At 37.2% G+C, this 26817-nt stretch overlaps 1 protein-coding gene across 2 annotated transcripts in view; it reads left to right on the top strand.

The window, feature by feature from the left end:
• Positions 1–24355, top strand: part of PRRC1 (proline rich coiled-coil 1) — a 31131-nt gene extending 6776 nt beyond the window's left edge. For both annotated transcript variants that reach the window (XM_035309939.1, XM_035309940.1), the window contains exons 2-9: positions 60–176; positions 4400–4786; positions 6091–6254; positions 9855–9957; positions 15209–15372; positions 16638–16741; positions 19286–19388; positions 22789–24355. In XM_035309939.1, the coding sequence (XP_035165830.1) occupies positions 80–176; positions 4400–4786; positions 6091–6254; positions 9855–9957; positions 15209–15372; positions 16638–16741; positions 19286–19388; positions 22789–22998 (1332 nt within the window). In that variant the 5' untranslated portion in view covers positions 60–79 and the 3' untranslated portion in view covers positions 22999–24355. The remainder of the gene's footprint in view (positions 1–59; positions 177–4399; positions 4787–6090; positions 6255–9854; positions 9958–15208; positions 15373–16637; positions 16742–19285; positions 19389–22788) is intronic.
• The last annotated feature ends 2462 nt before the right edge of the window (positions 24356–26817 follow it).

Genomic DNA, 26817 nt, shown 5'->3' with positions numbered 1-26817 from the left:
CACATTTTAATTTAAAGTCTTTTGTTGCTGAAAGCATGCTTTTTATTTTTTTCTCACAGGTTTTCGTAGCTGAAAGAAAATGATGGAAGAGAGTGGAATAGAGACAACTCCACCTGGCACACCCCCACCAAGCACAGTGGGGGCTACTGCTGCCTCTGCTACACCTGTCTCATTAGGTACCGAAACTTACTTTGCAACTTGGTCACATTTATTCATGTGTTTTGAAGCGCAGCCATTCATCCAAAAATGTTGCAGTCAGCATAATTACGGTGCTCTTTTCCAAACTAATTTGAAGGATTAAAATTGTTTCTTAATCATGAAAGTGTGCTTATCTGATGCACATTTGACACTGAATATTTTAAACTTTTTTTTATTATCCTTGAAACTTTTTTTATAAAGTTAAGTGGGTACACTTGTGTTTTTTAAGGATGTGGTCAACTATTAAGAAATAGTACCTTATGCTACAACGCGCAGTTAGAAGATCAGCACAGAAGGGAGTTACAGTAATAAACCTGAAAAGTAATCTCTTTTTTAGTACTGTGGGTAGAAGTCAAACCTATATGTGCACTTTATCTATTTTTTTAAAGGATCTGAATACCATATGCTGAATACTAAATATTTCGTTTTTCTGACACATCTGGTATTTTGTGCAGCGGTCTCCAAAGTGCCGTGTGCTTACCTCACAAGGTGCGCAAGACAATTCACTGGGGTGTGAGAAGGAAACATTAAAACTTCTATTGACATTTATTTTTATCTAAAAAATAAAGCAATTAAGCTCTTTGAGTATTTAATTAATGCCTTGACACCCACCAACCTGAGTGAATAATCCCGTATGTCAGACAGTCAAGTTGTGTATGGTATATGAGGCGTCCTTACAGAAGAGTGGGTGTTCCATAACACAGAGGGGTTGACAGTCGCAGCCTCACTTGTTATCTTGCTTTCAGAAAATTGCAACATTGTGCGTCTGGTTTAGTGGAATTGTGGATTATATTACCTAGTTTAACTAAACTAACCCTCAGAAAATGGGCAAGTGTTTTAGAAAGATTCCATTAGAAAGATGCCACAGATTGAAGATAATGCTAACAATGTGAACACAGGCAGCAAGGAAATGACAGAGGTGACGCTTCGGCACATTGTAAGAACTCTTCGTCAGCCACATTGTGAGGTAAAAACAATGACAATCTAATCAGATCAGACAAGAAGTTGGCCAAAAGAGTTTCAGAATTTTCAAGCTTGTTTGGAATATGGTTTTGTAACCACCAATGTTAGGGATGAACCTTACCCTGAGTTTGTACTGTGCCTTTTGATATTAGCTAGTGATAGTATGAAGCCGTTATAATTAGCAAGACATTTAGAAGCTAAGCATCCAGAACACGAAGACTAAACTTTACAATTTCTTTTGGCAACATTTGAAGTCGTATGGTACTCAGTACAGTACTTTACAAAATTTCACTACGGTTAATACTAAAATTTTAGAAGCCTCTTTAGCGGCTTCTTTTTTTAACAGTGAAAGACAAAAAGCTATGTACCACTGGGGAAATACATGTTCTTCCTGTGATGGTAAAAATGGCTGAAATAATTCTTAGAAAACAATACGGTGACAGCACATTGTCAGCAAATACTGTTGGAAGATGTATAGAAAACATTGCTGAAGATTTGAAGAAACAACCTATGCAGTGTGGGAGGTTTGCTATACACTTGGCTGAAAGTACGGTTGTTCCTAGCATGTCTCAGCTTGTGGTATTTTCTAGATTCTGTTTTAATAATGACATACAAGAGCTATTTCATTGTGAACCACTAAAGGAGAGATGTGCCGTAGAAGATACATGCTCAACAGTAATTTACCTCTTTAGTAAAAACACAGTTTTATGGGACAGCTGCGTAAGAGTAACCATTGATAGAATGGCTGGCTGCTTTGGCTGGAATTAAAAAACAGATGCCAGTGTAAGGTTACAGAGGTATTGCCAAATGTGAAATCTATTCACTGCATTGTTCATGTCAAGCTATTGCAGCAAAGTAATTGGAGCCAGAAGTGCAAAGTGCTACAGGATGTTATTGATGTGGTTCATGTTATAAAAACAGCCTTTAAATAGCATAATCTTTACAATAATTTGCAGTGAGATGAGGGTTGACCAGCGACATTTTTTGCGTGATAGAAGGGTTTGCTGGTTATCTTGTGGCAAAGTGCTTAAAAGAGTTACTGAGCTTAAAGATGAGTTGCATGTTTTTTCTGCTATGAAAATACAACTTTTCCAAAATTTCTAACCTTTTCTATAATGACAGTATCAGCATTGTGTTACCTAGCAGATACTTTCAAAAACTAATCGAAAAAAAGTAATGTATCCCATAGAGGTAAAGGAGGAGTTTTAGCAAGCAATGAGAAAGTATGCTTTTTGTTAGAAACTCATGTCACGGAAAGAGCATTTCGAAAATAGCTGTTTGGGAATGTTTCCATTATTATGTGATGCTGAAAAGTAATTACAAGTATGTACCTGTGAAAACTCTTGTATCTGTACACATAAATTTGGATAGAGAAGTTCCGAACTTGTTTAAATATCTTAAACAGAAAGAGTTTCTGTGGATTTTGAACTGACTTGTTAAAAATACGGAAGTGCAGTGTTTGCATTCTGATTTTCTGATTAGCTTAAATGAATTTACTATCTGAATTTCAAGAAAAAGAAACATTAATTAATGGATGGAATTGAAAAGAAGAATCATGATTTAGAAAGAACAGTGAATGATACACATCCTCCACTTGGATCTACATCTACCATCTACCTGGATATTTGTGAGGTGTTTTTTCAGCCATGACAGGTGCTAAATGCAAGTGTCAGATTAAATGGAGCATAGAACCAAACCTTTTAATCACTATATCGCAGTGTTAGACCAAGACCTCAGAAAATAATGAGGCTTACTCAATCACACTTCTCACACTAAAGAAAAATAATAAAGTATTAAAAATAGAATTATATACTATATTAATACTTGGACTTGAGAGGAGGATCAAAGATGGGCAGAGAGCTGGAGCATCTCACTTAAAAAGATGGTATTAGAAAGGTGGGGTTGCTTAACCTAGTGAAGGGAAGGCTCTGGAGACATCTCGTAGCTGCCTTCCAGTGCCTAAAGGAGGCCCACTGAAAGCTGGGGAAGGTCTCTTTACCAAAGAGCGTAGTAAAAAGTAAAGCATTAAAGGCTTTAAACTAAAATAGGGTAGATTTAGATTAGAGATGAAGAAATTCTTTACTGAGGGTGGTGAGACACTGGCACAGGTTGCGCAGAGAAGTGGATGCCCCGTCCCAGGAAGCGTTCAAGGCCAGGCTGGATGGGGCTTTGAGCATCCTTACTTAATGGAAGGTTTCCCTGCTTTATGGCAGGTGGGTTGAAACAAGATAGTCTTTAAGGTTCCTTCCAACCCAAACTATTACGTGATTCTAACAGTTATTTATAATATATTAATAATAAAAAGTTTTAGGGAGAGCAGAAAAATGTTTGTGCTACTACTAAAAATGTTTTAAAAATGTCATTCATTTTTATCTCATCCTTTTAAAATTTTTAATTTTGTTTGTTTTCTAATGTACATGATATGATGGTACAGTGCTACGAGAAAGTAATTTTTAAATAAAGAAACATGCATGTATTGGATGACGCTTGCTCAATTTTTATTTTTTTTTACTGAGAGAGGTATATAAGATCAGTGCTTTAGTATAATTCAACGTATTTGACTGTTGATCATGTTTAGGCTGAGGTGCATGAATTGCTTGAGCTGATCCAACAGTTTATTGCTATCAAAAATGTTTGGTTTTGTTTTTCTAACTTAATTTTCTGGCTATCCTTGATTTAGTGAGCAAAACTGGCTTATCCAAGGATCAGGTGGGGCCAGACTGAAACAGAGAAAGCATAGGGTTTATGAGGCTAGATACCAAGGAATGCCTGGTGCTCAGCATACCTTGCAGATTGACACCTCTGAAGTAACTACCCTACCCCCCATATCTAATTTGAGTATACATTTGATTTTTCTTGAAGATGGACACTTCCTGCATCACCATAACTCCTGTTGATTAAGCATTCACTTAGGAAGAACAGTGCTAGCTAGAAATTTCTGCAGCAGCCTTCAGCAGCTATTCATTCGGTAGACAAATGTTGACTCATCTTTCTCTTTTCTAGCTTAAGGCAAATAGGGTAATGCAAGAAAAAGGGACATGGATTACATGATACTGTCACAAAAAAATGAGTGGAATCAATGTTGTGTGCAAACTTCAGGAAAACTAACATTCCCTTTCAAGGGAAAAAAGCAGACTTGTTCAGAACTTGCTTTTAAAATTATCTGACCAACTCTGTAACTGAATTTCTGAGGTTAAGGCTTGATATTGCTAAAATACATTTTTTTTCTCTCTCCTAGCTTTGTCCAGTCCCCTTGCTACACCAAGCATGTCATCATCTCCAGCATACTCACCACCCATGCCAGCTGCAGTGTCTCCACTTCCGCCTCCATTGATGACTTCCGCTTCTCTTCCATTTGTACCTTCTGCAGCAGTTTCTACTATTGCACCACCTTTAACTCCTGCCCCACCTCCTATTGCCCCTTCAGCTTTTAGTACCTCCCTGTCCCAGTTCTCTACACCTCCTCCATTGAGCTCTACAGCTGGCCCTGGTCTTTCTGCACCTCCCACTGGTCCACCTATTTCAGGATTTTCCATGTCTTCAACCTATGACATTACCAGAGGTCATGCAGGTCGAGCTCCACAGAGCCCACTGATGCCGTCATTTTCTGCACCTCCGGTCACAGGTATCTTTTTTTTTTTTTGTTTTTTTTTTTTTTTTTGTATGCTTTCATGTTTGTGAGACGTGGAGGTTGTTGACCTCCTGGGTGGTGGTCTTCTTTATTCCTTGCTCTGCCAGAGTTCTGCAAGTTTGAGTTCTTACTATTTCAGGTACACTTAATTAATGTAGCTGCACTTAGAAGAACGGAGAGTAGCCTTTAAAATACAGTCATGGTCTAGAACAGAGTCCCCGTTCATGGAGGTCTACTAAAATCCAGGCTTGCAAAAAAAAAAATCCATGAGAGATGTGGGTTTTGCTAACTTGGGCAGAAGAATCAGACTGAATGTGGAGACATATCTTTTCTTTAGGACAGAGAGTCAAGTGCAGACATGATATTTCCACAGTATGGTATGACACTGCAGGCTGTTATCTCATATTTTAGTATTATTTTTTAATCTGTAATGAACTGCTCATCCCATGACACCGGCTTCTATTTTCTTGTTTCAAGTCACTAAATTGCATTAGGACAGCTAAAAATACATGCCTTCCATGCAAGCAGTTTATGTAGTTGCTTGCTCTACTGATGTCATTTTCTGCTAGTGGAATGGAAACTTGGCTGTTTACTTGCAATTGGGCCAGGCTTTTACTGTTACTGGTGATATCTCTTTTGAGTGTTCTGTATTAGGAAAAATGTTTAAAAAAGACCTATCTGTTGGGCAATGTAAGATAAAAATAACTCTTGATTAAGGCCTGTGTTGGAAAATCTGTTAAAATAGACCTGAGTAATGGGGCAAAGGCTCAAGCTAAAATTTTCTATTGTTTTTTTTTTTTTTTTTTTTTTCTTAAAATTATGTAAAGCTTTTCATTTGCTTGCTCTTTTTTCTATTGCTACTAATTTCCAGCACTCAGGGTTAGAAATTTTCCTGCCTCTCTTTTTATTATGTACGAGAACATTCCTATCTTTTTATTCAGAGAGCAACACCCATTCCTCTTTTTCCTCAAGCGAGGGCTTACGAAAATTTGAATACAATAAAAAGCACCACTATTGAACCAACCTCTAGTAAAAAAAAATGTTTAATTTTATACATAATGTACAGGCAGTCTCAGTTCTATTAGTAGACATTGTTGAACTCATTTACAGTAGTTATATCTTCTAACCTTTAACAAGCAGAATTGTTCTGGGGCCATAAAGAAATGAAGCAAAACAGCCCAGTATTCTTAAATTCTTCCTGCTCATTTTCCTGTTAAACAATGCATGTTGCTACAGTATAACAAATTAAATGCAGTAGAATAAATGAACACTTGTGCATTATTTCTCCCTTTTACAAGGTGTTTTGGCAGATCCTATTACTCAACAAGCATCTTTCTCAGCCCCTTTGGCTTCTGGAACTGGAAGTGGTTCTGCAATCACTTTTCCTGAGGAGCATGAAGACCCCAGAGTGTCTACTACTCAGGGTGGAGCACCTGCTGGAGGACTGTGGGGGTTTATAAAGGTAAGTTTTTTTTTTTTTTCTCTTGTTACCTTTCGCAAGAAGTTAGGACTTCTTACTGACTGCAGTAGGCCATACCTAAGTTTTTTTAATGCTTGTGAATATGAATCCTGTCTTTCTTCAGGTCTCATGAAAGGTGGCCATTTTTAGAAGTGATGTTTGTTGAAGCTAATGCTTTTTATCTTCCTCTGCATAGAAGAGGAAGGACTACACAAATGCAGGTGTTCTAGGCTAATTTTAGTTTTTGTGACAGGAAGGCTTTCGTGCTTAACAGCTTCTGTCACCCATTCTTAAATCAGGTGACGTTTTAGAACATCTTTAAGACCTGAAAGCTGCTTTGTACTTCACAGCAATTGGATACAGAAAAAAGATAGTGTGATTTACCTCAACAGATTTTTTTTTTTTTTTTTTTTTTATAATTTCCTAATGAAGTGAATTTGGGTTCTTTGGGATGCAAGTCCTGCCAGCAACATCCACAAGTAGAATTTATTAGTCTGAAACCTTTTTGAAGCTTTGGAAAATGCTATGTATAAGTAGCTTTGTGTAGATTGTGGCAAAATCCATGGACTGTTAATAAATGCTGAACCCCACCCTCAAGAGCAGCAACATCTTCTTTGCTGGTTTATGCCAAACCTGAAGGAAAGATCGAGAGGACTAATGTCCTGATGGGAATGTAGAGTCTTGGAGTTACTTTCAAGCTCTTTTGAATGTGAAAAGCTGGGAGAAAAAGTTGTGACATGGCAAACTCTGCCAGCAAGGAATATACATCTTGATGTTGATACAGCTTTGAAGAGCCAGATTAAACCTCCATCACTACAGTGAGAACAGAGAGAGCATTGTGCTGCCCTTTTCAGGGAGAGATGTCTTCTCTCTTCTCGTGATTATGAAAATACGTGCTTTTTCTTCCCTTAAATAATAATGTCCTTCTCTCAGTCATCTTTTTGTATTTGCAATAGATGGTAATGTTCCAGAGGAGAACGTTTTTCTTGTGGCATGGTTTTGTAGCCCTTCTGAAAGTACTAGAGCTTGCAGTTGCAAATAATCAGAAAAGCCAATCTCATCCCCATTACTGTTATCTTTATACCAGGGAGGTTCAAAAGGTGTCCTGTTTCCACTTTTGGAGAAAATCACTATCTGACATTTATCTGACATCAATAATAAAAACTAAATCTTTATTGACATATTAAGTGTTCTGTGTGGTCCATGTGCTCAGTGGCCTCTCTTTGAGGACTTGTTAGGTCAGAGAATAAGGAATCATTTATTACAATGAAGCCATCAAGTTCTTGATGTTTGTCAGCATACATCAGACGTTGTTTTCTGAAGATGAGCTGTAATCTAGGAGCCAAACTGGTAATTACTGTAGAAATGTGTCCTGGATTCTCTGATGAAGAACTAAAATAGAAGTTGCAGCAGTTACCCTTATTTCAATTCTGGATATAGTCTGAACTACTTTTTTCTCAGGTGTTCTTAAGATACATTTTTATACTTCTACATTCCCTTCAAGTTAGTTAATACTCAAGATTGTGACAATCTAAGATGGACAAGTTGATGGTCTGGAATTGAGTGAGACTGCTTCAGTTCCCTTGATCTGTCGAAGGTGGCCAGAGTCTTACAGATATGTTCCAAGATTGGTTGCATGTGTCAGAAGCGAAGTTAGATGCTAATGCAGCCATTGCACCTCATGGCTAGAGTATTTGTCTGGTTAAGCAAAGAGGACATCAAACCTAAGTATTCAAGAGATTTGTATTTGCAGTCTTCCAAGGTTGAAGATTCCCCATCTTTTGGATTTATGTTGACTTAGCAATTACTTGGTAGAAACTCCAAATTTAACTACATTATGGTTTACAGTGTTGTGATAACTTCATGTTTTGCATTGATAGAATAATGTAGATTATTTCTCCCTGCTTTGCGATAGGCCAATAACCATAAGGCAGTCTGCAAAGGCAAAAGCAGCAGTTTCTTGCTCTTCAGAAACTTGATTCCTGCAGGAGATGTGTATTAGTTATTAGTTAGGCAACCAAGCTGGAAGTGATCGGAGAAGTACTGCTTGACTCCAGAACTGGAACTTACTACTGGTAACACTTCTGAGGATCTTACAGCATTCCCTCACTTCTTTTCTTACTTCTTCTTCACTTGACGCAGACAAACCTCAAATTATGAGAGAATTGAAGGAATATTACTGGCCTGCTCATGACAGCATCCTGTGTATACATGAGAAATCACAAGAACTGAGTGATGTATTGAGTGTATGAGTGAGAACTGAGTATTACTGAGTGATGCTACCATTCAGAACAGTGTCTGGGGTTGTACACCTGGGAAAGAAGTGGCTACGATGGGCTCTGCCTTGAAAAAGCTTCATTATGCTAGCATTAGAAATTGTTTTGTTTTCTTTACCAAATTCTGTAGTCAGGCTTCTCCCTGGTGATGAGAAGAGTACCTGAACTCAGCAGTGAGCTATTTCAATGTGAGATGTGGGTGAAACAATCCTTATTAGTATTTATGCTATCTCAGTAGAAGTAGGATCGTGCCTTTTTTTTCCTTTAAGTTTGCAACAAAGAAGTAGAAAGCATTTGTATTTGTGAAAAAGAAGCTTTGCTGAGCAGAAGTTATTCTAAGATAATTAAAGCTTGTCTGATTCTGCAGTTCACTGAACTACATGTTACATGTTAAGCAAGCATTTGCCAAAAAAAGTGCATACACAGTGCTTCCCTGCATAATGCTTGTGCGGAAGAGAAGAAAATGTAAGCATTTGCATTTTTATGTTAGACTTAAAGCAGCCTGCCTACTGAAGAAATGTTACAAGTGTTATAGTTTTTAAGTTATAAATGTTACAGTTTACAGTGCTTTATCCCTTCCTAATTAAGCATTGTTGTCTTTCTTCTTTTACCCTATAATCTTTCATGGATTTAAGTAAACTTGTGAAGAGATACAGACGTTCATTAAGACTATTTGCAAGACATAGGACAGTGTTTGTATTTAATCAGCTATGAAGTCTGTCAGCAACTCCACCTATGATTTGGCTGGAGTACAGACCATTTTTCTGGTATTGTTTAGAACCTATTTATAAATTGAGGACTTTCAGCTCAGTTGCCCTGGAAATATTTCTTAGTAATGGACAATACAAAAATAGATCCTATTGTCTTTATGAAGGTTAGAAAAGAGAGTTCTTCAGCTTAAGTTAGCACAGTCTAAATCTAGCTGTATACTCTGATGGAGCTTATAGTTAGCATTGGGAATCTACAACCTTACTAAATGCTCATGGATTCCAGTCCCAGAATAGGACCAGATCAAGTGTGTTGCATGCTATCACTGATGGAGATGTTTCTTTTTAAGTGAATTTGAGTAATGCATTATTGAAGAGGAGGATGGTGAAGACAATACCTGAAGTATATGATTTAACTAATGAGTCATGCAGTGATAGGCATCTCCTGTAGCATATGTGCTGAGGAGTGAGATGCAACGTTAAAAAGGCTAAATGTGCTAAGAAAAACACAAAACAGCTTAATATTTGAAGGGACCTTTTTGTTTGTTTCTTTTTTTAACTGTAACACTTTGGTATCCTGATAGAAGATAAATAAGGAAATCTTATCTGCTTAAATCTAGGGTGTAGCTGAGAATCCCATGGTGAAGTCTGTTCTTGATAAAACCAAACATTCAGTGGAGTCCATGATCACAACACTGGATCCTGGGATGGTTCCATATATCAGTAAGTATTTGTGACAAACAATTACATAATACTTGTAAATAATAGGTTAATGTAATAGCATGCTACTTATTCACTTGAAGTTTGTATATCATAGAATGGTTTGGGTTGGAGGGGACCTTAGAGGTCACCTAGTTTCAACCCCCCTGCCATGGGCAGGGACACCTCCCACTAGACCAGGTTGCTCAGAGGCCCATCCAGCCTGGAACACTTCCAGGGATAGGGCATTGGCAGCTTCTCTGGGCAACCTGTTCCAGTGCTTCACCACCCTCTGAGTGAAGAATTTAAATATGTGGTATGTTAATTCAAAGCCACAGCATTGTACTGATTTTTTCAAGTGTATTTTCCAATGAATCACTCACTCTGAAGGCTGGCTTATTTTCTTTGTGTCCTGAGGTTCATTTGGCATTTGTATTCCACTATAGTTCATGTAGTAGCATAGTAATACAATTTTAATACAAATTGTGGAAGATGAGAATAAAATAAAAACAATTAAGAGGACTTGTCTATAATCCCTGAGTTCCATACTTTTTTTTTTCTCCCACTGTATCTCCACTTACGTGTTACGGAGTTTAAAGTACACTTTAAATATCAATCCTATTAGATCACATGATTAAATACCAGTATTGCATAAAGTACCACATTCAAATTAAAACAAGTTGAAAGGTGGACAGACTCAAAGAGGTAAAGGACAGAGGTATTTACATGGCTTTTGAAGCTTTCTTCTGACTTTGACCTCTTCATCTTCTCTATTCTGCTAGTATTTATACTATTTTTAGGAAATTTGGCAAAGTTGCAGCAATAGGAAAGTTAAAATTTTAAAACAGTCTAATGAGGTCTGAAGTATTGCTGGGCATTGAGCCTTCAAGTAAAAGCATTGCATTTCAATTAGTTTGAAAACTATTAGGAGGGAGAAACTTTGTGGTATTCAGCGTTTTTTGTTTTACTGAAGTACGTTTTATGTCACATAGCGACCTGAGATTTCTATTTCATTAAATATGGAACAGAAGACATAATTTATCCAGGGTGGTGGTTTGTTTTTTTATCCTTTATTTCCCCGTCTTCCTTCCAGCAGTTCTGTAAGCAGTCTTCCCTCCTTTGTTGTGCCAATACTGCCCTTTGTCTGAATGTAGGTCTAGCTGATCAGGAAGCTGATGTGGCTGAGAAATAACTATTAATATTTTTTGCATTTTGTTTTTTGGAGCTGTTTTTCAGCTGGACTTATTCTGTGATCAGGCTAACCATATTGCTGCAGTCTTGCACTAATGCAGTGGACAGTATGTCAAATAAAAGGGGAAGATGACCTGATTATTGAAAGTAGTTAATCATCTTAAATTTAAGTAAATATATCCCAGCAGTTCATTAGTGGTGAGATAAAGGGATATGAAGTCAGTGAGAAGGCCAGCCAGCAATTGAGAAACTGTTGAGTGGAATAACAGGAGGCAAGGTATAGTAAATGATGATGATGCGCAATTACGGGAACTGTAGTTAAGGTTTCCATTGCAGTCTTGACGGTCCCTTTTTAATACGGAATCTCTCAGAATCCACTGACAGTTTGGACAGTTTGATACAATATTCATTTGACAGAACAGCATTACCTAGAGGAGGAAGTCATTTTAATAAAATGCTTTGCTTGTAAGATTCTGTTAGAGTATGGAAGCTCAGTGGTTGTCACAATTCTCTGAAGTCATGCTGGAAGGGAAAGCAGCTGTGTACATCTCATTTGTAGTTGCAAGTTGTGGAAATAGGCAGAAATTTGTAAACTTAGCATTTACCTTTTTCTAGAAATGTTTTCTGGAATCAGCAAAAGTCATGCTGTCAACAGAAATTGCCCCCCTTCTCTCTGCTCTCTCTCCATTGCTGCTATTCCAAACAAATTTTGGATTTTTCATGCCAAAGCCTGAAAGTACTAAAACTTGTAGATGAGGTGGTTGAAAGAATATTTGTATGTGAAAAAATAGTATTTCTGTAATCTCTTCCTTGAAAACAGCTGAACTGTTTTCAGTGGCTCAGGGTAAAGATCTCAGTCTGAGCCAGGCACCTGGAATGGAATATTTCTGCATGTTAAATACTTGGTCACCTTATAAGCATAAAAAACTCAAGAGCAAAATTTTTACACTTTAGATTACCATAATGTATGACAGACTCAGTCACAAATTTTCTTTTAATGCATGTATTACCTTTGTTTCCTTTCTGTAGTTTCTGTGGTGAAAAAAGATAAATGCTTTTATTATATGATGATCCTTAATACAAAAGCCCATAATCTAAATTCATCATGTGCAGAATACAAACATGAGTCAAAATTACCATTCTTAAGTTAATATTAATATGCGGTAAGTTATTATTAAATATGTTTTGGGTTAGTATTCAGTTGCCTAAAAAGCTCATTAGCAGTTCCTCTATCCTTAGGCCATGCAAAATAAGGGTAGCTTCAGCAAAAGCCTGCAGTCAATTTTAAGAACATTTACTTGATTTTTATCAAGAAGGAATCAATGAAAAAACATACTTTTAGTAATTTCCATATTTTTATTGGCCTGTTGTTTTGCTATGTTGAAAATAAATGCACCAGAGTTCAAAGATGTGTACATCCAATTCCATTCAGTAAACTAATTAAGATTAAAAAAAAAAAAAAAAGTTTTACTGCTGTTCTGGCATACCTCTGGCAATTCTTCATAAAAAGAAGGTATTTCCTGTAATCGAGGTCTGCTGAGTAATAGGAGCCAAAGAATAAACTGTTCTTTCCTTTAAAATTTAAATTTAAATCTTTGTTTGGAGGATTTTATTTTAGATCAGGATAAATACTGCAGGCTTCATCAGCAGGTGTAATTAAGTGGGGTTTTCTGTTTAGAATCACAGAGCAGCTTGGGTTGGAAGGGACCTTTCAGATGACCTAGTTCCAACCTCCCTGCCGTGGGCAAGGATGCCACCCACTAGATCATGTTGCCCAGGACCTTGTCCAACCTGGTCTTGAACAGCTCCAGGGATGGGGCATCCACAACCTCTCTGAGAAAGACATTCCAGTGCCTCACCAACCTCTGCGTGAAGAATTTCCTTCAAACCTCTAATCTAAATCTACCCTCTTTTAGTTTAAAACCATTCCTCCTTGTCCTAACGTTATCTGCATGAGCAAAAAGTTGCTCTCCCTCTTTTTTATAAGCCTCGTTTAAGTTTTGAAAAGCTGCAAAGAAGTCACCCATAGGAGGGGTACTCCAGCCCTTTGATCGTTTTTGTGGCCCTCCTCTGGACTTGCTCTAACAGCCCCACATCCTTCCTTTGCTGGGGGCCTCAGACCTTGATGCAGCACTCCAAGTGGGGCCTCACAAGGGCAGAGCAGAGGTAAACAATCATATCCCTTGACCTGCTGGTCACTCCTCTGTTGATGTAGCCCAAATGCAGTTGGCCTTCTGGGCAGCAAGTGTGCTCTGCTGGCTCATGGTAAACCTTACATCCACCAGAACCCCAAAGTCCTTCTCTCCAGGACTCTCTCCTGTTCGGAACTGCCCCAACCCAGGTACAGCACCTTGCAATTAAGACTTGTTGAATCTCATGAGGTTCATGTGAGCACAATCAAAATCACTGGACTTCGTTCTTTTTTCCTCACAGGTGCAGCTTGTTCTTCTACAATCAGTGGGCCTGGGTGATGTCAGGTTAAAAGGCTTTATTAGTTTGCTGCTTTTGTCCAAAAAATGTCCTCATGTGTCACAGAATCATGAAGTGGTGGAGGTTGGAAGAGACCTCTGGAGGTCATCTTGTCCAACCCCCATGCTGAAGCAGGGCTGCATAGAACCATGTGCCCAGGACCATGTCCAGATGGGTTTTGAAGATCTTAAAGGAGGAAGGAGGCGCTACCACCTCTCTGGGCAGCCTGCTCCGTTGCTGAGTCCCCTATACTGTGAAAGCATTTTTCCTGGTGTTCAGAAGGAACTTTCTGTGCTTCAGTTTGTGCCGGTTGCCTCTTTTCCTGTCACTGGGCACCCCTGAAAAGAGACTGGTTCTGTCATCTTTGTTCCTTTGTTTATTTGTCTGCATTGATGAGATCCCCTGTGAGCCTTCTCCAGGCTGAGGAGTCACAGCTCTTTCAGCCTTTCCTCATAAGATAGATCCTTCAGTCCCTAAAGCATTTGGATCACACCAGTTGGTTCATCTAGCCCAATTTTCTGTCTTCAGTAGAAACAAAAGGATATTCTATTTAATAAATGACAATATATCCGGTGACTTTCTGTAGTCCATTCGCACTGTACTCCACCGTCATTCACAGCCATTGGACTAAGGATCGTAAAAGTCATGTCCCATTATTTTTAGTGCCTATTCGTGGACATGTGTATGAAGTTGCCTCAGTTCTTTAAACTTTCATATGCAATTTATTTATGTAACTTACTCTGAAATATTCTGTGTTTGAAAAAAAAAAATTAAAGCTGTTCTTAAGAAACCTTGTCACAGCAGAGACAAGTTTTCAGAGATATTTGTCATATATTAAGTTTGACAGTAAAATGATTCAGTCGTGATAGAGAGGTGCAAGGTACATTTGAGTTCATGCGTCTTTTGGAGTAGTCTTAGATTTCTGTTAGTTCATGAAGTGTTTTTGTTTTATTGTAAAAAAAAAAAAAAAAAAAAAAAAAAAACAGTGAAAACTCACCCTTCTTTATGAAACTTATCTTTTTCATATGGAAGTTCTTTGGAAATATTGACAACTTTTTGATCCATAGAAGTTTAATCTATAATCAGTATAAAAGTATGGGGAGGAAGACGAACAACAAGATAATATTGAAATTTGCAGTCCAAGAACCGCTAGAAAGTGATGCAGTCCTTTCTTTTAAAGCTTATGTAATTTGACATTTGTTCACTGATTCTGTTAACTGAATCCGTGTTCTTGATCTCTTTCATAAAGACAAATTTCTGTATCACACCAACATTCTTTACTGCTTCCCTGCATATCAAAACATCCTTAGAAATGGATGTCTGAGTTACTCTCCTAAATCCACAGACTATCATATTAAATGAGGAGTCTGTTTTTTTTCAGGGTACTGAACGTTTCTCAGTTCCCGTTGTCTTTTTTTCATCCATAAATCTCTTGGCAATTCATCTAACTCTTACTTTATAGTTTCAGGTGCTTCTGCTTCGTGAAAGAACTCTTGTGCAGTGCATGGGAAAGAGAAAACCAACTGGAGTGTATTCTTAAGATAAAGAATATATTTGAACTAGCTTATAATGTGAACGTGGAGAAATAAATACCCACACTATATGTATTTTACAGAAACTGGTGGAGAACTGGACATTGTGGTTACTTCTAATAAAGAAGTGAAAGTTGCAGCAATTCGAGATGCTTTTCAAGAAGTCTTTGGAATGGCTGTTGTTACTGGAGAGGCTGCACAGTCTAACATTGCACCCCAACCTGTGGGCTATGCTGCAGGTTTAAAAGTAAGTTGTTATGTAACAGCACTAATGTTTCTCCAATGCAAAGACAGATTGTGGAAATGTTCACTCAAAGCAACCTTATTTCCCATAAAGGGAAGGTCAGTTTGTAGTACAGATGAACCTTTGCTTTTAATGGTCTGGATTGTTAAATGTTTTCAAGTGGCTTGTTGAAACAAGGTTTTATTTCTTGTTGCAAACACGTTCATCTCAGATGAGGAGCGGTTTAATCAATTTTCTTAGAATATCTTTTGTTTCCATCACATCTAGCATACTTTGTGATACTGCTCTAGTTTCTAAGTATATCAGGCATTTGTTCTCCAGCTATTACTAGCACAGTATTTTGGGAATGTTAGAAATGAAAGGAGTCTCTGAGGCTGAGGTTCTCTCTGCACTAATTCTGTAGGTCAAAGATAGTTTGATCAACACTTGTCACAGGGATCTTCCCAAGCAGATCTATGTTACCCTTAAAAGGTAGGAATTAACTGTGCAGCCTCACTAACAGCTGTGCTGGCCCAAATAAATGCAAAGGGTGTTTCACCAGATTTTAAACTGCGTGTTTGTTGGGTATTTATGTATAGGTGGAACCACCTCCTGCCCAATAACCAAAAATTGTTGGGACAGTGTTCACAGATGAGTTAAGACTACCCTCATACCTATGTATTAGCTGATACAGTTTCTTACTAAGGTAAATAAATAATGTGTATGTTCTTTACCTGCTGTACCTCTTCTTTCCCTTTGGCTACTGCTGTGTACTTGTAATATTTTTGTTACAACCTCAGAGTGGTAACAGATTTGGGGAGGTGATTTCTAGATCTTACTTGGAGGGGTACAACAACAAAGAGATTCTCATTTGGTCTTACAACAAAGGATCTAAACCAGACAATATTAAGCTGCAGAAACGGCAGTGTAAGTAAAAGGAATATACGCTTATGCTTTAGCTGACAGTAAAACTTGGTGAAGTTACAGATACGAAATTCTTTGTATGCTGGGTTAGGTGTTTTTAATGGAAAAATAGCAAACTAGAAACATTGAATTAGTCTTACAGTTTTTGTAACTATTGAGGATTCCCCTATGAGCTTTTTTCTTTTTTTTTTGTAACTATTGAGGATTTCACTATGAGCTGTTTTTTAATGTTGAAATAAAAGTAATTTTTCCAGGTATCTCATATTGTTTAACTTGAAAAGTACATTGAAGAGTTCTTTTTGTATTTGTCTGAAAGTATGTTATGAGTCAGAGACTGTTGTGTACCAGCTTACGTTACTTTCTAGGGAGCCCAAGAAAGGATAGACAGCTTGCGTCGGACAGGAGTAATACATGAAAAACAACCTGCTGTGTCAGTGGAAAACTTCATTGAGGAATTGCTTCCTGACAAGTGAGAACCTTATACCTATTCTTGGCGGGGGAGCGGGGGAATATTCTTTATTGACTCAAAGGGGCCTACTATAAGAAGTTGTGAGCATTATCACTGTCTCAGCAGAAGACAGGAGGGAGTCTGTCTTCAGTATTGCTTTGGCAGACTTGATTTTGGTGAAGTTGTTCAGCTTTTTGGCCAGACGTCTTTAGAGTTGAATAGCCAAGATCCTTGTCAGCTTTATCAAGATTCACATTATAAAAGCACGATGAAGTTACACGAAACTGACAAAATTAAGGAGCTGTAAAAGTTGAAATTTGGCTAATGACTTCCTTACTCTTGTGTGTGCATTCTTTTCTCTCTCTGAAACCATATTCAGTTCAGAAAGTACATTTAGAGATGTTCCGGTATTTGTAGTAATGCAATTTCCTCAGGTACTGTATTATGCATTTTCATTTCACCAGGAGTGTACTGCTTCTAATCTGTGCCACACAGATGTAACGTATCTGAAGGCACAGTAGTTACAACTTGATTTCATAACGTGCTTTTTGACAGACAGTTCTTGAAGTAGTTTTATAATGACCTTCCAAAACAATGAGACAATGTCATGTTTCCTTGATGCAATCTTAAATAATTTTCTTTCTCATCTTTGCATTGTTGTTCGTGTAATGGACTTTGATTTTTGACACATTTGCTCCATTTTTGAAGGTACATTTAGTACCCTTAGTGGAAGATGAACGGTGAACTTTCTGAAGTAAAGAGAATTAGGAAGTATTTTAATTTTTGTTTAGTATTTATTTCCACCTAGTTCAATTTAGACATTTTATTATGTTTACACAAAGGAGTAACTGTGGCAACAAGGTCTCTATTTCAGAATAATTACTTTTCTCTTCATTTGAATTTACTCATTCCTAAATCTGAGACTTTTGTATAAAATATTTAAAATGAAAGAGCTGGCCCAGGAATGTCATTGAACAGAATGCTAGCTTTTCTGTCCACACCATACATGCCCCAAGAACATTGTAATCTTCAATATTATTTACAGTAGAATAACTTGAACAATGAATAACTTGAGGCTTGCTTCATCCAACAGGTGACTTTGAAAGTTTCCCTGCATGTTGTTACAAAAAAAAAAAAAATCTGTAATACTTTTGGCCCTATTTTTTCTGCAGTGAAATAATAGATCATGGTGGTAATAACTGATAAATAAGAATTCTGAAGTGAGCATTGTGGTGTTGCACTTCAGTATTAGGGATAGAGCTTGTGTTCTGCTGATATCATTATCATGCTTACAAATATCTGAAAGGAGAGCAGTGTTTCCAAACAGCTACCCAGTTCTCAATGGTCTTTCAGAGAGCTGAAGGACGTTACTTCCCTTCCAATTGTGCATTCTGAATACTGTTTGCAGAATAAGTTGTAAAGTATTTTGTTATCTTTCCCTTTAACAACCTTTTTTATATAAATTGAGGGCTTTATCCTTAGCAAAGTCTTTCATAGTTGCAAATGAGAGTAGTGCTTTATCACAGGGCATTCCAGTGCTCTGTTTCCTCATACAAAAGCGGGTGCAAGTAAAGTACTTCTTTGTGTCTCACTCTACTGCACTGTTGTTCTGAAATTAAGCTATTGTCACCTCCCAGACAGTCATTTGTTAAATTCGAGTCTTGCATTTCTATTCATAACATTATTGTTTCCCGCACTTTAAAGTATAAAATTTAAGTTACATTAGTTTAATTTAATGGTATATGTACAAGTAGACACATGTACAATATGTAGAAAACAACAGCTGCAATATTTATCTAAATCTTTTATGATTTTGGCCTTGCTTTTTTTGTTTGTGTTTTCCGTGAAATGTGTTTCTTTCTCCTGTGGCAGCTTAACTGTAAAACTGATCTGGGAATTGAATTCAGTGAGGCAATGATGATGTGTTGCCCTTAGTTTTGTTTGGATTGTATCAGTGTTATAAGTTTGACAGGGAGAAATTGCTTAATATTTTTGCAAGCTAGATAGAGAAGCATTTTGGTACTGATTCAGTAGTTTTACTGTGCTTTCTGCAGTAGGCACCATTTTTTTCTGAAAGGTGCAGAACTGTTCTTCTGACTAAATCATTTAAGTGATTGTAGTAAGATCAGATATACCAAAAAAAATCTTCTGAATATAGAAAGTGAACGAAAATTATGGTTTTTGATTGTTAAAGTTATTTTAATGAGAAGCATTATTGCAAAGGTTGCATGAAAACTGTAACATAATAAGTTTGTATAAAAGAATATATCTGTGCATGCCCCCTCTCTTCCAGCTTTGTGTTTCTTTGTGTTTCAAGTATTTTGTATAATTTGTTATTTTATGTTTATTACATTCATACTCATGCAGTATAGTTACATATACATTAAAGATTATGTATACAAATTTTATTTAAAATATGCAACACACTTCAATTAAATGTCATTACATATAATTACATATGTAGCAGAATTTGTAAAACACCTGAGTTGTAATTCAACTACTAACAAGTTTTCAATCAAGTGATACATAGTAGTAAAAAGTGAATTAATTTGCATATTTTTGAAGGTGGTTCGACATTGGATGTTTAATTATTGAGGATCCAGTTCATGGAATTCATCTGGAAGCTTTTACTCAAGCAACACCAGTGCCTTTACAATATGTACAGCAGGTGAGTTCTCAGGTTTCTTACTGGTGTTGGATTAACAGTCAAGATGTAAGACTTAAGTTTTAATTTCATTTATGATGTCAGTACTTATTGCTGCTCCACTTAAATCTTTCTTTACAAGTGAGGATAAGAAATGCTTCTAAGTCATAGGTAAGTACTACCAAAAAATCTTTAGGCATTTGTGGCAAAGTAATCCTTGCTCAGGAGTTTCATTCTGCAGTATATGGCACATGGAAACATTAGTTTTACTTTTCTATTAATCAAGAAGAAATATTCCAAGAAGAAGTAAACTAAGAGGAAATATTAACCAAAAAGAAATTAACTGAGAAAAAAATACTCCCTCAAAAGGGAATATAATTTTAATCACTGTATTATGTCTGTCAGTCTGGTTCAGTGACTAAAAATAAACCTAACCAATCTTTAAATAAGAATACTCACACTTCCCCCAGTCATACAGGAAAGCCTTGCAGCTCAAGAAAGCACTAAGCAAGTGCACCAAGCGCATGTAGTAAGCACTCTTACTCAAGAAAAGAAGTGCTTTCCTTTTCTTAACTTATTTTATGTATGTATTGGAGTTTTCATCTGAGGTCAACAAAACTGTGTAATAGTGGAGCGTCTGTGCACACGTGCACATGTTACCAAATCAGTGAAGCATCTAACATTTCATTCAGGCACAAGTATATAAACTGAGACCACTCCAATTTTAATAAAGCTCATAAAACCTAGGTAGTTTATGTTGTTATTTACCAGAATACTGATAGGATAGCATACTGTATTGGTTAGTGTTCCTAAAGCTTATTTCTAATAAATCGCAGATACCTTTTCATATTTGTGCATGAACCTAATTTCACAGCATACAGACACTTACCTAAAAGCGAGACAGATTTCCTCTTCTGACAGTGCTATTCTCACAAAGATTTTAAATTTCTCAAATAGAAAGGTTTAAGTCTTGGAAATTCCATGGGTCATCCCACTGAAAATAACCCAGTACTGTGTAGTTCTTAAACCAACAGAATTTTTTCATTAGATTGCTTACATTACTTGGGCCACGCTGGGAATTACTCCCAACTCCAGTCACTTCATGTTGCCTGACTGCAGATATGAGTCATATATTAGTTAGCTCTGGTCTGTAAATTACTTTAATGTTTCTGTGAAGAATTTCAAAACAAAACTGTTTGGAGTTTGATCTGCAGGGGATTGTTTTGAGAGAACAAATAGTGATTGTTTCATTATTTGTGCGTGTAATACCTGTTCCATTAGAGTGGACATTTGTGGGATTGATTTTAGTTCTTAGTTTTCAGAGCTCTTACAACTTTGAAAAGTTGATGAGTAGCAAAAGGAGAAATACTGCTCCGTTTCTTTAGTTTTCCAGAATGCTCTCAAAAAGAGTGGAGAAAGATGTGAAGCTACAGGAAAAAATACTAATTAAGCAGGTACAACTTCACTGAGGGATGTGAGCAACCCATCTGGTAACAAGCACAGCAATGTGAAATTACTGCATAAATTGTTACATAGTTCATATCAATGCTCCATAGACAAGAAAAAATAAAAAATAACATCATGATAGCTGTCCTTCATTTTTGTTTTACAGAACACTTTGTTTTGTCATTTAAAAGCCATTGTTGATAGCTTAACTTTCTGAGTAATGTCTTCTCATAGGTAAAAACACTTTTCAGTTAATTTATGGATGAAGTGTTGTAGCAAATTGTTGGGCTCTTGATTGTGTGTGTGCATCAGTTTTTACCTTCATTCCTATTATGTCTCTTCCAGTTTTTCTCAAGGCTGTGCAAGAAACTTTTTATGAATCCTGTTCAATATCTGTAATTAAAATCTAGATTACAGAGCGGAGGAAAAAAAAACACAACAGTAATCGCATAGTGATATTTCAGACTGAAAACAGAAGAAATGTGCATTGGATGATAGATATTATTTGTTATTCATAGTACAAAAGGTATAACAGAGTACATGAAAAGCAACTGTGTTGCTAGCTGTGTGTTTTGTACTTTTTGTAATAGAAATAGTGATAAAAACATCTGCATAGAATGAAACTTTTTAGAATTAGAATATAATTCTTAATATCTTTACCAATGGCATAAACTTTTCTGAGTACATAATTAGAGACTCATGGCTCTTTATAACTCTTCAATATGGCTTGATTTGAGAAAGTAAAAGGGTGAATTTGAGATCTTGTTATGGGAAGCTTTTTCTGTTAAGAGGCCAGATAGCATCTTTTTTTTTTGTCAAACCAGAAACTGCGAGAACATGGGAAAATACTAGGCTTTACATTTTTTTATATTTTATTTGATGTTAACTGATATTTAGCAGCAAAAATTCTAAATTTGTCTATGAAGTTATGCGCAATTGTGGATCATAATGGAGATACCATAACAGATACTCAGTCCCTACTGTCAGCTAAATTATTTTCTTACTGCCAATATGTTCGGATTAATAAGAAGTGTTGAATTTTGTTTTTCCTTAAAAAGGAATTCTGCCTCTTCTGTACCTCTGGAGAGCAACAAGTTATTTCCGTATTGGAGCAGATTGTATATTCTAACAAACTTATATATGGGATTGGACTAGAAGATTTTTCAAGGTCCCTTCCTAACGTTCTGTGATTCTGTGATATATACTGTTACTTCACAAGACAGCAGTTGTAGGAAGGCTGGAGCACACTGCTGAACTTTGGTCTGCTGCACACGCGGTGGAAAAAGACTAACTCAGTTATTTGTCAAAACAAAAGCTGTATGAAGAATTTGGCCCATTGTGCAGTGCTATGAAGAAATAAGTAATACAAAGAACAGCCTTTCTTAGGCTGAAAGTCGTCTTCGTTTTATGTGAGAGTGGCCAGAGGTGGTTGTCTGGGGTGAGAACGAGAACAGATAAAGGCAGTGATACTTACACCACTATTTCCCATCTACATCCAGCCTCGGGGAATTACAGTGTATGCACACTCTTGTGATCTCATGCAAATAGCTCAGTCCGCCTTTTCTGCCTAGCTCAGTTTTCTGGTTACTTGTCTGCTCCAAAAGAACATTTTAACCATTAAAAAAAATAAATCTTTGGAGAGTAAGAATTTACTGTATGAATATGTATTGTTACTGATTCCATCTGTTGGCTACTTCAAAAGAAAAAACTACTTCACACTAATAGCAGAATGTCTTTATGCCCTCAAATGTGTTTCACATTTAAATTGTTCAGATGTCACTTGGATCATGATAGACACAAATCTAAAAAGTGTAATTGGCTTGCAAAATTACAGGCGGTATGAGATTTGGATTCTGATATTCTTTTATTTGCCATGTAGTCCTATTGTAAGAAAGCTTACTGCTAGTATTGATGAAGAGAGAAACAAAACTACTAATTTCATGCTCATTCAATAATCACTTCTCAAAATGTTACACAGGCTAAGAGTCTCACTCCTCAGGACTACAATCTGAGATGGTCAGGCCTGTTGGTGACAGTGGGCGAAGTGCTTGAGAAGAATATACTGAATGTCAACAGGACTGATTGGCACATGGTATTCACTGGCATGTCCCGTCGACAGATGATCTACAGTGCAGCCAAGGCTCTAGCAGGAATGTACAAACAACATCTACCACCCAGGACCGTTTGAAAGAAGGCTGATCCGTGACACTAAGGAATATTGGCTTTGTTTCTGGAATAGTGAAAACTACGTATTCTAATTCTCAGTGGGGATACAGCACAGATTTCTTATCTACCTGTAAACGGTATTTTACTTTTTAAGATGTGGAGGTAGTTTCCAATAGTGGAAATGAGCAATTCCAATTTTTAATAAGCATGTGATTTCCAATATGATTCACAAAAGAGGAAATCAGAACAAACAGATATATTTATAAGACAAATAACATCACAGTTTATAAATTGGAATGTGCTATTACTTGACACCTTAATAGGCATTTCTGAAATGTTTAATATTTCAGTTACTCAATATACTTTTTTCAAGATGGGGATCATTGTTTAGCAACTTCTATTATATTAGTAATATAAACATGTTGACAGCATAATATGTATGTTATATGTGCATTTCAATCTAGAGAGACAACTTCTGTATTAGATGTTTTCTTGGGGCCTGTGCTTAAGTGGTATTTCACACATCAGAGGTTTGGTGTATGTAAGTAAGTTCTCAGGACTGATGCTGAGTAGTTTTTTTTAACATGTAACAGTGAACTGCTGAAGAAGAGCACAAATCCATGCTCAGTTCAAGTCTGGGCTAAATAATTATTGAAATCTCATTTTCCAAGCTGCATCTTTTTCTTTTTTATGTATAGCTTCTCTGTAGCAGAGATGAAATAATCTCCAGTTAAAACACACAGCAGATTTCATGTTGTTTCAGTGGTTTTTAGATCAGGTAGCACATACACATGAAATTATCTCAGCATTGCATTTCAACACCATTTACTACAGTATTTCCAAACCAGACATTTTATATGGAATTAGTATAATTTCTTCTATCAAGTTATGGTTGTCAGCAATTGGATGTGGAAAATAGTGAGATGTATATCACTTGCTTTGCTATCCTGCATTTTTTAAACATTTATGTCTTAAATGCCTTCTTGATGTCATGGGCTCACTGTTTCTCATACAAGTTTTTAATCTTCTCTGATTTTTTTTTTCATGGCTTCATTCCTTCTATCTATGCTCACACAATCGTAAATCTTTATGCAGAAATATGGAAGTAATTGTGAAGAGAATATTTTGGTAATAATACTTTTTTTAAGAACAAAGAATAAACAATTACTTTTTGTTTGCCTTAAACAGTTTTTCAGCTTGTATTCTTTTGCTTTTACCTTTCTTGATGCTTTCAAAGGACATTTTTATATGCAAAACTGTTAAGCCAGTTCATATTTGTACCCAGTGAAAGCCTGTCTATTTCCAAGTAATATATTTTGCCTTAATTGGCTTACTCTGTAAATTAGTTGAATAAATGTTTTTCCTAGAGGATTGAACCTGTTATAAAGATTTGTTTTTAATATAGATGAAGAATACCTTGATGGGAGAACAAAAAAGGCCCCTATCTGACTCTTGAGGTCATGAGGTTTTTCACTTGGGGGGACTTCTTAGTATCAAAAGCTAAAAGGATAATACTGCGACGTCTGTTTGTCATCAGGAGTGAAGTGAAGCTCTTATAATCTAATGGGAAGCTGTAAGTGACCCACTACATTATTTGAACATTCACAAGTCCATGGGGCTGGATGAGATTCATCCAAGGGTACTGAAAGGAGCTGGTGGAAGGGTTCATCAAACCACCTTCAATACATTACCAGCAGTCCTGACTAACTGGAGAGGTCCTATGTGCCTGGAGTTTGGTGAATGGGACTTCAGTCAACAAGGGCAGGAAGGAGGATCCAGGGAGTTGCTAGGCCTGTAAGTCTGACCTCAATGCCAAAGAAGGTTATGGAGCAGAAATCTTGAATAATCATCAATCACACAGCACATACAGGACAGTCAAATGATCAGATGCAGCTAGTATAGGTTTATGACTAACCTGATCTCCTTCTGTGACAAGATGATGCATTCAGTGGGCAAGGGAAAAGGCTATGGATGTCTGCCTGGGTTTTAGTAAAATGTTGGCACTGTTTCTCATAGTACTCCCCTGGGAAAGTGGCTGCTCATGGCTTAGACAGGTGTACCGTTCTCTAGGTGAGGAACTGGATAGATTGCATGGCTCTAAGAGCTGTAGTGAATGGAGTTCAATTCAGTTGGCAGCTGGTCACAGCTGCAATGTGCCACAGTTTTGTTTAACATTTTTATCAATTATCTGGATGAGGGGATTGAGCACATCCTAAGTTCATGGACAATACCAAGTTAGGCAAGACTGTTGATCTGCTTGAGGGTAGGAAGGCTTTGCAGGGGGATCTGGATGGGATAGATTGATGGGCTGAGGCCAATTGCATGACATTCAGCGTGGCTAACTGCTGGGTCCTGCCCTTGGGTCATAGCAACCCCACACAGCGCTATAGGCTTGGGGAAGGGTAGCTGGAAAGCTACCCAGCAGAAAAGGATCTGGAGGTCATGCTGACAGCCAGATGAACGTCAGTCAACAGGGTGCTCAGGTGGCCAAGAAGGCCAATGGCATCCTGGCCTTCATCAGAAATAGTGTGGCCAGCAGGACAAGGGAAAATATTGCCCCCTTGAACTCAGCACAGGTAAGATCACACCTTGAATATTGTGTTCAGTTTTGGTCTCCTCACCACAAGAAGGGTATAGAGTTACTCAAGCATGTGCAAAGAAGAGCAGTGAAGCTGATGAAGGGACTAGAACACAAGACAGAAGTGACTGAGGGAGCTGCAGCTGTTTAGTTTGGAGAAAAGGAGGCCAAGGGAAGAACGTATTGCTCTCTACAACTGCCTGAAAGAAGTTTGTAGCAATGTGAGTGTCAGTCTCTTCCCAGGTGACAAATGATAAGACACAAGGAAAATGTCTCAGGTTGCTCCAGGGGAGGTTTAGATAGTACATCAGGAAAAATTTCTTCACAGAGAGGGTGGTCAAGCATTGGAATGGCCTGCCAGGGAAGTGGTGGAGTCCCCATCCCTAGAGGTATTTAAGAGTCATGTGGTTATAGCACTAAGAGACATGATTTAGTGATGGGACAGGTCAGGTTGATGGTTGGACCTGGTGATCTTCAAGGTCTGCTCCAAACTAGATGATTCTGTGAACTCATTGTTCAGTGCAGGTATCTTTGCTCTTAATGTTTTTTCAGCTTGCAGCGTATAATATGTTAAATGTTGCCCTCTTACTCCCTGCTACATTATCACAGAATCATTTTTTAGATTGGAAAACACCTCTAAGATCATCAGGTCCAACTTTTAACCTGTGACTGCCAAGTCCACCATTAAACCATGTCCCTAAGCACTGTATGTACATGTTTTTTGAAGACTTCCAGGGACAGTGACTCAACTACTACGCAGCCTGTTCCAATACTTCACAATCCTTTCAGTGAAGAAATTTTTCCTAATATCCAACCTAAACCTCCTCTGGTGCAACTTAAAGCCATTTCCTCTTGTTTTATAAACTAGTATTTGGGAGAAGAGATCAATCCCCTGCTTGCAATAGCCTCCTTTAAGGTAATTGTAGAGTGATTGTATCCTACATGATAAAAAGTACAAGAGGACATGAAATTATCAGTAGGTTTGTGTGTGCTGAATTAATTAATTTTAATTTAATGAATTAAAACTGAAGATTAAATTTTGTTTTCCTTCTCCCTTGCATGTTTACATTAAAAAAAAAAAAAATAACATCCTCACATAAAGAGCAGAAGTTCAGCTTCTTCCCTAAGAGGCCAGGGAAAGGAAAAATGTCACAAGTGTGCTCTGGAAAGCTAAAAAAAAAAATAATAAAAAAACTACTTCCTCTTTGAGTGAAAACCCTTGTCAGAGTCTGAGCTGCAACTGACATGAATGAATTCTGGAGC

The sequence above is a fragment of the Oxyura jamaicensis genome, chromosome Z (genome assembly GCF_011077185.1).
Source record: "Oxyura jamaicensis isolate SHBP4307 breed ruddy duck chromosome Z, BPBGC_Ojam_1.0, whole genome shotgun sequence".
NCBI classification, from domain to species: Eukaryota; Metazoa; Chordata; class Aves; order Anseriformes; family Anatidae; genus Oxyura; species Oxyura jamaicensis.
The sequence above is the reverse complement of the archived record's forward strand: the minus strand, read 5'-3'. Positions and strand labels throughout refer to the sequence as shown.